Raw genomic sequence first — 13,460 nt, forward strand, 5'->3', positions numbered from 1 at the left:
TGTGGAAGCAAGATGACCGACGCAAGTGCATTTGCTAACAGCACGAGATCGCTTCCAGCCATTGCTTTTTTTCCAAGAAACAGCTTGAGGGTACTCCGACATGGGATATAATGCAGCGAACATCAACATGTCAAACTAAAAAAAATAATAAAAATAAAATAGTAATAATATCGGACTCTTCAGTTGACTTTACTACAGCTCAAATGAAGCAGGCGATACGTGTGTACATAAAAGAGAATGTGGTATCGAACACTTCAGTTTACATCACCTCAATTGAAGCATGCGATTTGAGCGTACTCATATCCGTTTAGCACTACCGTCGCCCACTAGTAGCGGCCGAGGGCACTACATAGTTGTCGAACTGGCTACCAGCGATTCAGTTGGCGAGAACGGTTGCCGGATCTTCGAAATGCTTGAAACAGTCAATGACTGCACTGGTATCGTTAGCATTGCAATTACCAACACGAAAAACAGAAATAAAAAATTTACGTCCATGAAATAAATCTTTGGCACTCTTCCAAGTTCTCAGCATCGTAAAAAAATTACTTTGTCGACGAAAAAGTTTAGGGGTACGCATCCCCCAGCGTTCCCCCAGAAAAACAGCACTGCTTCCAGCACGTCTTCTGGGCTTGTGACCATATCGTTTGCGTCCTTGACGACTGGAAAACCATGGCCTGGCTAGATGAGTACCGATTTCAGTTGATAAGAACAAATGGAAGCGTTCGAGTATGGTGCTGACCCCACGGAGTCTTGGACGCAGGGTGTCAACAAGGTACTGTGCAAGCTAGTTGTGGCTCCATCATGTTGTGGGCTGTGTTGACATGGAATGTGTAGTGTTGGCAGAAGAGCCAACACCGTGTTACTAGAGGGAGTCTCTCAAGACTAGACCTGCCGTGTGGCGGCGCTCGGTCTGCAATCACTGATAGTGGCGACACGCGGTTACTACGTATGCTAACGGACCGCGGCCGATTTAAAGGCTACCATCTAGAAAGTGTGGTGTCTGGCGGTAACACCACAGACTGGACTGGGTTACCTGGTTCAACTGAACCAATTATCCACTGGAATGAATGCTGCTTGAAGATCATTTGCCGGCTGGTGTGGCCGAGCAGTTCTAGGCGCTTCAGTCTGGAGCCGCGCGACCATTACGGTCGCAGTTCGAATCCTGCCTCGGGCATCTATGTGTCTGATGTCCTTAGATTAGTTAGGTTTAAGTAGTTCTAAGTTCTAGGGAACTGATGACCTCAGATGATGAGTTCCATAGTGCTCAGAGTCATTTGAACCAGCCAAGATCATTTGCAGCCATTCATGGACTTCGTGTTCCCAAATAAACGATGTCATTCACGGGCCGGAGTTGTGTACGACTGCTTTAAAAAACGTTCTGGACAATTCGAGCGAAGGAACTGGCCACCCAGATCACTTAGATGAATCCCATCGCACCTTTATGGGACATAATCGACAGCTCAGTTCGTGCACAAAATCCTGCACCCTCAACACTTTCGCAATTACGGACGACTATCGAGAGAGCACGGTCAGTATTTCTGCATTGGACTTCCAACGACTTGAGTCCATGCCAAGTAGAGGTGCTGTACTACGCCAGGCAAAAGGAGGTCCGACACGATATTAGGAGGTGTCCCGTGACTTCCATAATCCGAGCGTACTACGTACTTCGTGCTCCGTTCTAATCATCGGGTAAGGATCTGAATCCCGTTCGCTGAGGAAAAGAGTCCAGTGTCTTCCCACAGCATCGCCTCGTCCTGCGTTGCAACTGAAGGCTCAAGGAGACCCACCTGGCAGAGCGGCGGACGGCGAAGAGACGCAGCAGCAGAGGCAGGCGGTCGCGGCCGCGAGCGCTAGGACGGGCGCCGGCAGCAGGCGCATCCTGCGCGGCGCGGCGCGACGCTGTGGGAGCGCCCTCTGAGCTGAGCCGTGCTGCCCCGGCAGGCCGCTGGACTTGACTGCAGCCGCCGCGTGGCGCGCCGGGCCGCCGCGCTTATCGCGCCTGCGCACTGGGCGAAACCTTATCTCGCGCGCCCGCCGCGGCCGGCTCCTTCGGCTGATACGCACTTCTCGAAACCGATGCGCCGTGCTGACAGATAAAGTACCCGCACGTGGGGCCGGATGTCGCCGCCGATCAGCCTTCAGCTCTGCAACAGAAACAAAGATACGGCGGGAGTTCCCAGAAAGGCCCCCGAATGACAGTGGACGGCGTTCCAGTGTAACTTCGACGCTGGCGGCAGCGCGCCTATTTTATACATGTTTCCGAGAAGGAACGGTCAACATTCAGGGATATGACAGGAAAGAACATTCGAAGCAAAACAGTCTAGTAATCGTTTGCTCTAAAATGCATTCCTTTAAGGGTTCAGCTTCCTCTGTCAGCCTATAAAATAAGCCATTTTTACAATTTTTTTAATAGATCCTAATTAAGCAGTCGACACAAATCTTTTTGCACAATATTTATTGATTCTTCGACAGTATTTTCAGATTTTTTAAAAAAGAAATTCAATCATTAAGGATGTCCCCCCAACCATTCGCGGAGTTAAATTTGCTCTGCCCAAAATGAAGTGTGTCCATGACGCGAGCATTGCAGTCTGGAAATATGTCTGAAATCAGACAACAATTTTTTTTTTTAATATACAGGCTGTACATAAAGTTTGGGAACACTTTCAATGATTTAGTGCACAAGAACCAGACATTGCACAGATGATATACATATTTCATTTTGAAGAGAAACACTGAAAGTTTTTATTTTTTATTTTTTTCCCATGTATACCGCCACAGCGTCGTTTGCTAATTTGCCGATAGTCTGCGATGGTCGCAAACATGGCCAGCCGACCGGGATGGCCGAGCGGTTCTAGTCGGTACAGTCTGGAATCGTGCGACTACTACGGCCGTAGGTTCGAATCCTGCCTCTGGCAGTGATGTCCTTAGGTTAGTTAGGTTTAAGTAGTTCCAAGTTCTAGGGGACTGATGACCACAGAAGTGAAGTCCCATATTGCTCAGAGCCATTTGAACCAGAAACATGGCCAGTTCAGATGCGGAGCTTTCTGTGTGTTGGAGTTCTACAAAAACAAGTGTGCTACAGCTGTTCAACGGATGTTTAGAACAAAGTACCGTAAGAAGCTACCGACAAGGAAGGCCATTTACCACTGGCACAACAAATACGTTACGACGGGCTGCTTGTGCCCGGCAAAGAGAAGCGGGCGTCCCAGTGTGAGTGCAGTGAATGTGGAGATATACATAAGGAGTCCATAGAAATTGCTGTGCCGTGCCTCCTGTGATCTCGGAATGGCTCAAATGTTCGTAAAAAAACTTTCAAAGTTCTTCATCAAAATGCAATATCTATGACATCTGTACAGGGTTTAGTTATTGCGCAATAAATAATTGAAAGTGTTTCCGGACTTTATGTACACCCTGTATTGGACATCGCGCACGGAGGTAATGGCATATTTTTCTGTAACTTGACAAAATAATAAAAGTCGGATGTTTGAAACGAAGCTTTAGTTTTGTCGTTTACTTTTGCTCACCCTTTTATGCAGTAACTAATGAATAAATTGAAATAACAAACTTAGCCTGTTACTTCCTGCAGACATGCCCGAGGAGTAATTCAGTCAAATTTCACAAAGATGTCTCTATTAGTTTGCCCGGAATCCGTTCCGTCAGCTTGAAGTACACGGTATCTAGTCTCAGCTAGTAAACATATGCTCTAAAATTCATCCCTTCGAAACTACGAGAAATGTGTCCCACAGCAGTGAAAATGAAAAAAATGCTCACATCTTTCAAGACATGCATTGTAGAGCCCTTGTTTGCTAAACCTTTTTGAGTCGAATGACCGTTCCTGTCATATTCTTCAGTCTTCGTTGCGATGTTCTGTAGGTGCAATGAATTTTTGAATGATTTCGTGATGCCGTCAGCTGCCTTTTCTCTTTATTTGATGTACGATTGGACAATTTCGGCCTTAGGCCACTTTCAGGTGTCTAAAGCGGAAGCATTACACAGTGGAAGCGTTAGTATCACTTTAGATTTTAACATAGGAACAAGTCATATCTCAAGGTATACTAAACGCATTATAACTTACCCTATGGAAGAGCCTTTGATGGTACATTATGCCATTACGTCCTTGCTCCTATGACTACATGTAATTGTCACAAAATAAATTAGAAATAGTTTTTCGCTGTTTTAGCAGCACATTACTTTTGAGCAGTTGTTACAAAGCTGTTACATATAAGGACGACGGTTTTAACGTATCTATACTAGGAAAACTATAATAAGCTTACAGAAATTTGTTAATTAACCTACACGTCTCTGTTCTCAATTATATTTAATTATTGTGCATCAATCGAGTAAATATGACTATGTAATTTCTATAAAGAAACTTGTAAATATTTGTTCTGTTATTGTCGGACCACGTTATTTTTGAACAGCCGTTACACAAATTGTGTACAGAAAATAGATCACAGTACTCTAACGAAACAGTACTTAAAATTATGAGAATCGACTAAAAACTGTTTCATGGTTGCGTGATCTTTCTTATTACACTCATATTTGCTAATGAGTACAGCGATAATTATACTTCTATGGTTCTGTAGTACTTTGTCGTAAAATACCTAATACAGATAAAACACTACGAATATTACATAAGTTACAGGGAGGTAAAATCATGAATGCGATGGAAGAAATTGAAATTTTCATCCATCAAAAAAAAAAAAAAACCAATCAGTTTTAAATGAACAAAAGACCTGAGAAATGAAAAATTCCTTGACAGCTTTTTACCAGTTCTACGACGAAGGACTACAGAACATAGAATGTATAATTATCACTACACTCATTAATAAGTATGAGTGAAATGCGAAAGATAACGCAACCACAAAGCAGGTTTTACTCGATTCTCACAGCTTTCAGTACTGTTTCATTAGAGTACTCTGATCGATTATATATAAGATACTTGTAACAACTTTTAAAAAATGATGTGCTCCCACAATAACAGAACATATATTTTCAAATTACTTTAAAGGAATTATAATTATAATTGTAATTTTCCTAGTGTTACTACATTAGAGACATCGTATCTTATGTATAAGTGCTTTGCAAGAACTGCTCAAGAGAAATGTGCTCGTAAAACAGCGAAAAATTTCTAATTTATTTAGTGACAATTACATGTAGGAATAGGAGCAAGGACGTAACGGCATAATGTACCATCAAAGGCTCTTCCTAAAAGTCAGTTATAATGCGTTTATTACACCTTGAGATATGACTTGTTCTCATATTAAAATCAAAAGTGATACTAATGCATCCGGTGTATAATTCTTCCATTCTATATACTTGAAATTGGCCTAAGGCCTAAAATGAAAAATAGCACATCAAATAAAGAGAATGGTCGCTGAAGGCATCATGCAATCACTCAAAAGATTCATCGCAGCTGCACACCACATCGCAATAAAGTCTGAAGAATATGGCAGGAACGATGATCCGAAGAAAAAAAGGCTTGTAAACTAAAATGCAGCTGGCCGCAGTGGCCGAGCGGTTCTAGGCGCTTCAGTCTGGAACTACGCGATCGCTACGGTCGCGGGTTCGAATCCTGCCTCGGGCATGGATGTGTGTGATGTCTTTAGGTTAGTTCTAGGTTAGTCCTAGGGGACTGATGACCTGAGATGTTAAGTCCCATAGTGCTCAGAGCCATTTGAACTAAAATGCATGCCTTGAGAGCTACGAGCACTTGTTCATTTTCGCTAGTGTGAAACTCATCTCTACTAGTGAACTAGCGCTCACAGACATGTTACTTGACCAGACTAGATACAGTGTATCTCAAGCTGACAGAATGGACTGAGGCACACTAATAGAGATATCTTTCTGAAATTTGGCTGAACTACTCCTCGGTCACATCCACAAGGAGTAATAGGCTCTCTTTTAATGTTAATTCATTCATTAGTTATTGCAAAAAACGTTACCAGAAATACTCGATAAAAGTACAGGTTTATTTCAAACGTTTGCCATTTTTATTATTTTGTCAAAATTGAAAGATAAAAAAATGCCGCTACTCCGTGAGCAATATCCTATGTATTAAGAAAATTGTTCGTTCTTTTGATTTCAGATAAGATTCCGTCATGGACACACCACAACTGGACAGAGCAAATTTAACTCCTAGTAAGGGAAGGCTTCATGATGACTTAATTTCTTTAACCAATCAGAAAATGTTGTCCAACAATCATTAAATAATGTATAAAAATATGTGAAGATAGTAGTTGCTCTCGAAAGAACAGATACCATTAATGACTGTGCAGCTTTTCTAGAATAAATGATAATTAATTGAAACCCTCGTTTGCCGACAGGTGTTGTTAATGTACCTTGATGGGGACAGCTGTTCAAACAGCTGAAAGTGTCTGGGAATCGTCACCTTAGTGTGCGCGAGTAATGAGGGGATGGGCAAATATCTATTAGGTACATTACGTATGTAGATTGTGGACAGTTGAGAATGTGGGTCTCGTGTTGGGTGGGGGGTGGGGGCGTGCGAGGGAGATGTCCCTACAGTCGCGCTATTCATCTGTGTCCTCGGTGGCTCAGATGGATAGCGCGTTTGCCATGTAAGCAGGAGATCATGGGTTCGAGTCCCGGTTGGGGCACACATTTTCAGCTGTCCCCATCGAGGTATATCAGCAACACCTGTCGGCAGTTTAGGGTTTCAATTAATTACAATGTATATAAAGATTTACGTTCATTGCTTCATTAACTTTTCAAGGAAAAAAATCTTAACAATAGCTGACGAGAGTGGGCCCTTAAGGGATGAATTTTAGAACTCATGACCACTAGACTTTTTTGGTTCGAATTTTGCTGCCTTTTATATTTCTGAATATCGACCACTCCTGGGACAGCCTGTATTCTCGGATACGATTGCTGCTTCCAACACATTTACTCTGCCTCATTTAACCATGTTTTAACCGGGAAGAAAAGGGCTGCTAGAATCAGGTACTCGATCACACTCTTTGAAATTTTGAAGATTCAAATTCAAATGGCTCTGAACACTATGGGAAATAACTTCTGAGGTCATCAGTCGCCTAGAACTTAGAACTACTTAAACCTAACTAACCTAAGGACATTACACACATCCATGCCCGAGGCAGGATTCGAACCTGCGACCGTAGCGGTCGCGCAGCTCCAGACTGTAGCGCCTAGAACCGCACGTCTACACCGAACAGCAAATTTTGAAGGAAACAGGGATAAAAATACAGGGACCGAAGAGTTATTACATCTTGTACGAAAACCCTACCGTAGTTGCACACTGTCCAGTCACATTAATGTGGCCACCTGTCAAAATCCTGAATAATCCTCTTTTGCAGCGCAGACCACCTCGAGACTTGCAGGAGGAGTGCCAGTAAGGCTCTGGAAGGTACCGACAGGAACGTGGAGTCATGCCGACCTCAGGGCCATGGCCAGCTGCGCAAAGTTTCTCGGTTGAGCATCCATGTCGCTAAAAGCCCGATCGAGCTGCTCCCACAGATTCTCAGTTGGGTTTAAAGCCGGGGGTGTTTGGTTCCACGGGAATACGGTAAATTCATCCTGGTACTCTTAGAAACACGCATTTAGAGTGAGAGCTGTGTGGCAACTCGCATTGTCTTGCTGGTAGATTACGTCATTCCGAGGTAAAACAAACCGCATGTAGCAGCGGACATGGTCCCCGAAGATAGATGCATACTTGTGTCGATCCTTTGTGCCTTCCAGAATGACGAAATCACCCAGGGAATGCCATGAAATCTTTCCCCAGACTATAATCCTCCCTCTTCCGGCCTAGACCCATCCGACGATTGTTGCAGAGTGTCTGTTTTCAGACCTTAAAAGGAGTATGCGCCAAGGATCGATCTTGTGTCCGAAGGAGCATAAAACGTGATTCATCTCAAAAGGCCAGACGTCGCCTCTCAGTGGACGTCCAGTTGGGGTACTGACGTTCAAATTCCAGCCCTCGTCGCTGATGAACAGCAGTCAGCATAGGTGCATGAACCAGGCTTTATATACCCTCCACTGCGGTGATCACATTGATGTGACTTGATCGTGTAATAGTGAAGAGCATGCAAGGGAAGCCATAGCTGAAGAGGAAATTAGACAGGGTTGTAGCTTATTGCGTTGTTATTCAACATCTACATTGAGCAAATTGGGAAAGAAACCAAAACGAAATTTACAAAGTGAATTGAAGTTCTTGGAGAAGAAATACAAACTTTGTAAATTCCTGGCAGGTTAAAACTGTGTGCCGGACCGAGATTCGAACTCGCCTTTCGCGGGCAAGTGCTCTACCAACTGAGCTACACAAGCACGACTCACGCCCCGTCCTCACAGCTTTACCTCTGCCAGTACCTCGTCTCCTACCTCCTGAAAGAAAGAGCACTTGCCCGCGAAAGGCAAAGGTCCCGAGTTCGAGTCTCGGTCTGGCACACAGTTTTAATATGCCAGGAAGTTTCATATCAGCACACACTCCGCTGCAGAGTGAAAATCTCTTTCTACAAAATTTGTAGTTTGCCGATGACATTGAAATACTGACAAAGAAGAGCAGTTGAACGAAATGAACAGTATCTCGACAAAAGATTGTAAGACAAACACCAAGAAAAGTGAAACATTGGTCCTGGCAGTAGAAGTAAATCGGGCGATGCTGAGAAAATTAGATTCGGAAATGAGAAACTAAGTAGTAGACGAGTTTCTTTTTAGGTCAGCAAAGTAACTGACGATGCCGAAGTATGGAGGATATAAAACGTAGACCGGCGATAGCAAGAGAAGCAAGAAAAGATAAATTTGTTAACATCGTATATAAATTTAACTGCTGGGAAGCCTTTTCTGGAGGCATTTGTGTGGAGTTAAGATGTGTATTCAAGTAAAAATAAATGTAAATTTCGTGTGACTAGGGCCTCCCATCTGACGCCACTTCGGCGACTTTCGCGTCGATGGGGATGAAATGTTGATGATTAGGACAACACGACACCCAGTTCCTGAGCGGAGAATATCTCCGACCCAGCCGGCATCGAACCCGGGCCCTTTGGATTGACATTACGTTGTCGCGCTGACCATTTTTTTTTTTCCTCTCTCGATATAGTTCGTTGCTTTTGGTCTGGGCGGACGTCACAAGACATCCGTTCAAGTTGATCGTTGATTCCTTGACTCAGTTTTGTTAGTACAGAGAGCACGCAGCCCTCTGACCGAGCACGCTGAGCTACCGTGCCGGCACCATTCAGCTACCGGGTGTATTAAAGTGAAACGTGGACGATAAGCTACTGAGACAACAAGAAAAAATGTGAAAGTTGGTGCTGTAGAAAAATACTGAAGAATAGATGGGTACATCGAATAGCAGATGAGGAGGCACTGAATCGAATCGGGAGAAAAAGAAATTTATGACATAACTTGACTAAAAGACGGAATCGATTGATAGGACAAATCCTCAGGTACAAGGATATCGTCAGTGTGGTAAAGAAAGGACGTGTAAGGGGTGAAAATTGTAGAGGGAGATCAAGGCGTGAATACAGTAAGCAGGATAAACTGAATATAAATTGCAGTAGTTATGCAAACCACTCTTCGGACTGAAGACTACAACTACTCATAGTGATAGGCGTTCATATTTATTTATTTATCAGACTCCGTGGGACCATACGAGCCACAGCTACTTGCTCATGGGAGGAGGCAGTACACAGTTTACAAAATGATCAGACAATTTATAAACAAAAGAATTAAAGAATCAATAAAACATGAAAATTGGGAAAGACTATACGAATGAATAATACATTACAGAGAAAAGTTATAGACTACTGCGAGGACATCCTACATATAATAAAAGGTGTGTGCCTTAAGTAAACTTTTAAATTTGGCTTTGAATACCTCGGATTTATCAGTTCTACAGGAAGCCTGCTGAAAATAAAACCTGCCGAATACTGCACACATTTCTGAACAGTGCTTACGGAAGTATTGTGCAAGAGCATATCGTTTTCCCGTCTATCGTTCACTGAATGAATGTTGCAGTTTCTTTTGAATGAGTCAGTATTGTCAACAACAAATCCCTTGATAGGACATATGTACAGGGATGGCAGAGAATTCCGAGACACGTGAACAACGGCCTACACGAAGTTCGCAAACTGATGTTGCAGATCAGTCTGGCAACCCTTTTCTGACCTACGAATATTCTTGGCAAGTGCCCAAAATTGCTATTTTAAGTAATCAAGTATGGTGAACCACAGAGTTCAGTACAAGGTCAATTATTTTTGCTAATGTACGATGGTATTCCACCCTCACCTGTTTGCCCTTTTAGCAGAATCACAAATGTAAGAGTAATCTTACAGAAAGAGGCAATATTTGAAAATATCAGCAAGTGGTTCGAGACACAGTCATGTTGTTGAATTTCCAAATAAAGAATATGTTTAGTTATTTGCACTGGTGCAGTTTACAATATGGATCTTTCTGTAAATTTAATGAAGTTATTTAGTCACCTGTGAAAGGTTTATAATCAAGAAACTGGTTCATTCTGCATGTTTCCTTTTGTACATGGAATCATTTTTGTGGGAAAGTGCACTTACAGTGCAAACGTATTGAGAATAAAGAAGTTTCTTGCAAGTATTATATCTCATGCCAGACGCAGTACGTTCAGCAGACACCTCTTTAACAAAAAATTGTTCCACAGACAGCTTTCTCAGTGTATACACTTTAACGTAGTTTTATGCTACTAAGGTTTCTAAAGAAAACCAGGATCACCAGGAATGTATTCTCCGAAGAGCCCAGCTTCGGTACTCGCAGTCGCGTTTCCTAGAAGGCAGAAGGGGCTGTTGGAAAAATCTCTGTGCGCTGGTGGAAAACGTCTCGAAAGCAACGGGAACAGCCATCGTATTCCACCACAGACAGAAGCTGCAGGCAAATGCCAGCAATTTAAAAGAGAATAACAAAATACAGAATCACTCCTTGACGACATGAAATGTTGCTTCGTTAATAGGAAGAGGAAATCCTGATGCATGGCCTTTAGTTGAAAGACACCTGATGAGAGATGGGGACGAAGTGACGATGTGGCATGATGAGAGAAGATTTCGGCATCCCGTTGCTGGAGGTGGAAGTGAAGAATGGAAATTGTGACCTGTGACTGACTACATGAAGAGCCGCGGACAGCGCGGAATGACGGAACGGTGTGTATCCGGGGCGCTGAGATATACAAATAAGCCGACGGACGAGGAAGAATGCGCTAAACAAACTTAGCGGCAGCGGCCCAGTTAATTCTTTTTCTGACCCCATTAATATGGGCTTTAGCCGTATCACCCGCAGAGCGCTTATTCTGTCATTTTAGATCTAGATCTATAGTCCGTAAGTGTGACGGAGGGTACTCCATGAGGCACAGTGCCTCTCCTGTAGCGGTTTCCACTGGAATTTGTTGAACAGCTACGTAGCGATCGCGCGCCAACTAGGCGATCCCTTGACGAAGCGCGCCCTTCTTCAATGGATCTTGCCTGTCCTTTCTATAAACCCAACACTCAAGGGTCGGTCGAACAGGTGTTTTGTAAGCCACTTTTCGTGTGGATGAATTATATTTCCTTGAGATTCTTCCAGTGGCGGCTCGTGCAAAATTTTGTCAATATGCTACAATATGGTGGCCTAAAGCCTTTTGACTTACAAGGGTAGTAGTAATCTTAACTAAACTGAATACATTAATTTCACATATATAAAGTGAACTGTTTAAAGACATTTAAATTTTGTAATTAATCGTTTAATATTGCGAAGAATAAAATAAAATGAAATAAAATTGTGGTAGCGGCGAGTACCGAACACGGGCCAGCGAACTGTCAGTGTGCATGACCGCAATGTATCTGCAATCATGCATTTTCGTTACGGGGACGATGAAGTGACTGATGCTGTTGCAACTTATTTGACTCAAAGCACTTAATTAGAACATAATTAGCAGTTGTTTAAAAGTTCACAACATGTATGCTTATTGATCCATTTTCAGGGAACCCATTTCATTGACGACCAACGTGGTATCTAACTAAATCCATCAGTAAATCTCAAGTTAAAGAGTGAGGTGCAGAATTTTCTTTCTTCATCTCCTACACCAATGTTCCAGTCACTGAAGAATATCTTCACACGAATTCTTAAAACTAGCGTATTTTGTTGTACTAATCTTACACGAGCATAGTAGTATTGCAACAGTTCATCACTTTAAGTCATCCAGTTACACAGCACAGCAATAAATTAATTTGATGTGCTACGTGAAAGATCCATTTGTATCATGTATCATTGTCTATTCAGATTCCCTGATGTATTTTCGTTATTCAGTTTAAAAAGTGAAGTTTTTCTCCTTCTGTCCGCCTTCATGTAAGGACGCCTTTTCTTATTACATAAGCTAGTACAAATAATAATAATAGTAGTAGTATTCAGATGCATTTTAGAGTTTATTTCATAGTAATCGAACAGAGATCGTATTACTAATGATACATCCAGACTTTATATCTCTTTCAATTTGTAATTGTGTTGGGAAGAGACTGGTTTGGTGGCGTGTCGATTTAGGCGCCATCATGAGGCACTACAATAAGCAGATTTGCATTCTCTACAAGTCGAACCTTGCAGTATAAATTTCTTGTCACGATGTCCAATCAACTTTTTTGTGTAATAAAAAATATTTTGCCTCAGTAGACTTCATATTATCACAGTCCGCCGGCACCATGCATATCTGCTCCCCAACAAAGACTCTGAACCAGACTACGAAATCATAAAACGTAAGGGTCTTATTTTGGCCAACATTAGGTGGATTTAATTAAAACTAAATTTCTTATGGCATATTGTTCTTTGTCATATCCTGTTGTGGTCAATGTGATGCATCCCGACTCGAAACAATTTCTTTTCGGAGGAATTAAGTGCATTAATATTTCTTTTTAATCACGGTTCTTCTTTAATTTTCAATGGGTTACTTTACAGCAAGTACGTAAGTTAACATGACTCTCCTCTCCGAGTGAGCCATGTAATATGGTTCTTGCGATGTCATATCATGACGACGAAGAAGAATAAAATAATGACGCTGACGATGATAAGGTCTGACAAAGACGAAGCTCGTGTTGCTCTTCTGGAGGGACTGTAAACGCCAAGCTTAATCTGGAAGACGCTATTACACCTGATGCAGAACTACTGGCAACGCTCAGGACCATCGTTTTACGTCCAGAAAAACGTTGTAATACACAAATACGTTTTGACAGGCAGGTAGTTTCTTATTACCTTGTTCCACAGGCTCCCAAGTCATTGCTAAGGGCAAAACCATTTCTTCTTCTACCTCTTGTTGTTGCGGCCTCAGTTTGAAGACTGATTCGATGCAGCTCTCCACGCTAGCGCACTGAGGTGGCCTCACCCCCTGAAAAGCACACTGGCCGCTTCGGAGTGCTGTAGGTAGTGCAGAACTGGTACCAGGAGGTCATGTGACCCTCCACCGCTGACTTAAGTCTCGATGGTAAGGTGGTGTGTACTGTACC

General features: G+C 42.7%; 1 protein-coding gene across 1 annotated transcript in view; it reads right to left on the reverse strand.

Annotated features, from left to right (window-relative positions):
• The window catches only part of LOC126355414 (uncharacterized), a 138,510-nt gene extending 125,276 nt beyond the window's left edge, over positions 1-13,234 (reverse strand). The window contains exons 1-2 of the mRNA XM_050005718.1: positions 13,210-13,234; positions 1,788-2,144 (exon numbers count right to left, since the gene is read on the reverse strand). Of these exons, the coding sequence (XP_049861675.1) occupies positions 1,788-2,144; positions 13,210-13,234 (382 nt within the window). The remainder of the gene's footprint in view (positions 1-1,787; positions 2,145-13,209) is intronic.
• Positions 13,235-13,460: the final 226 nt, after the last annotated feature.

The sequence above is a fragment of the Schistocerca gregaria genome, chromosome 3 (assembly GCF_023897955.1).
Source record: "Schistocerca gregaria isolate iqSchGreg1 chromosome 3, iqSchGreg1.2, whole genome shotgun sequence".
In the NCBI taxonomy this organism is placed as follows: domain Eukaryota; kingdom Metazoa; phylum Arthropoda; class Insecta; order Orthoptera; family Acrididae; genus Schistocerca; species Schistocerca gregaria.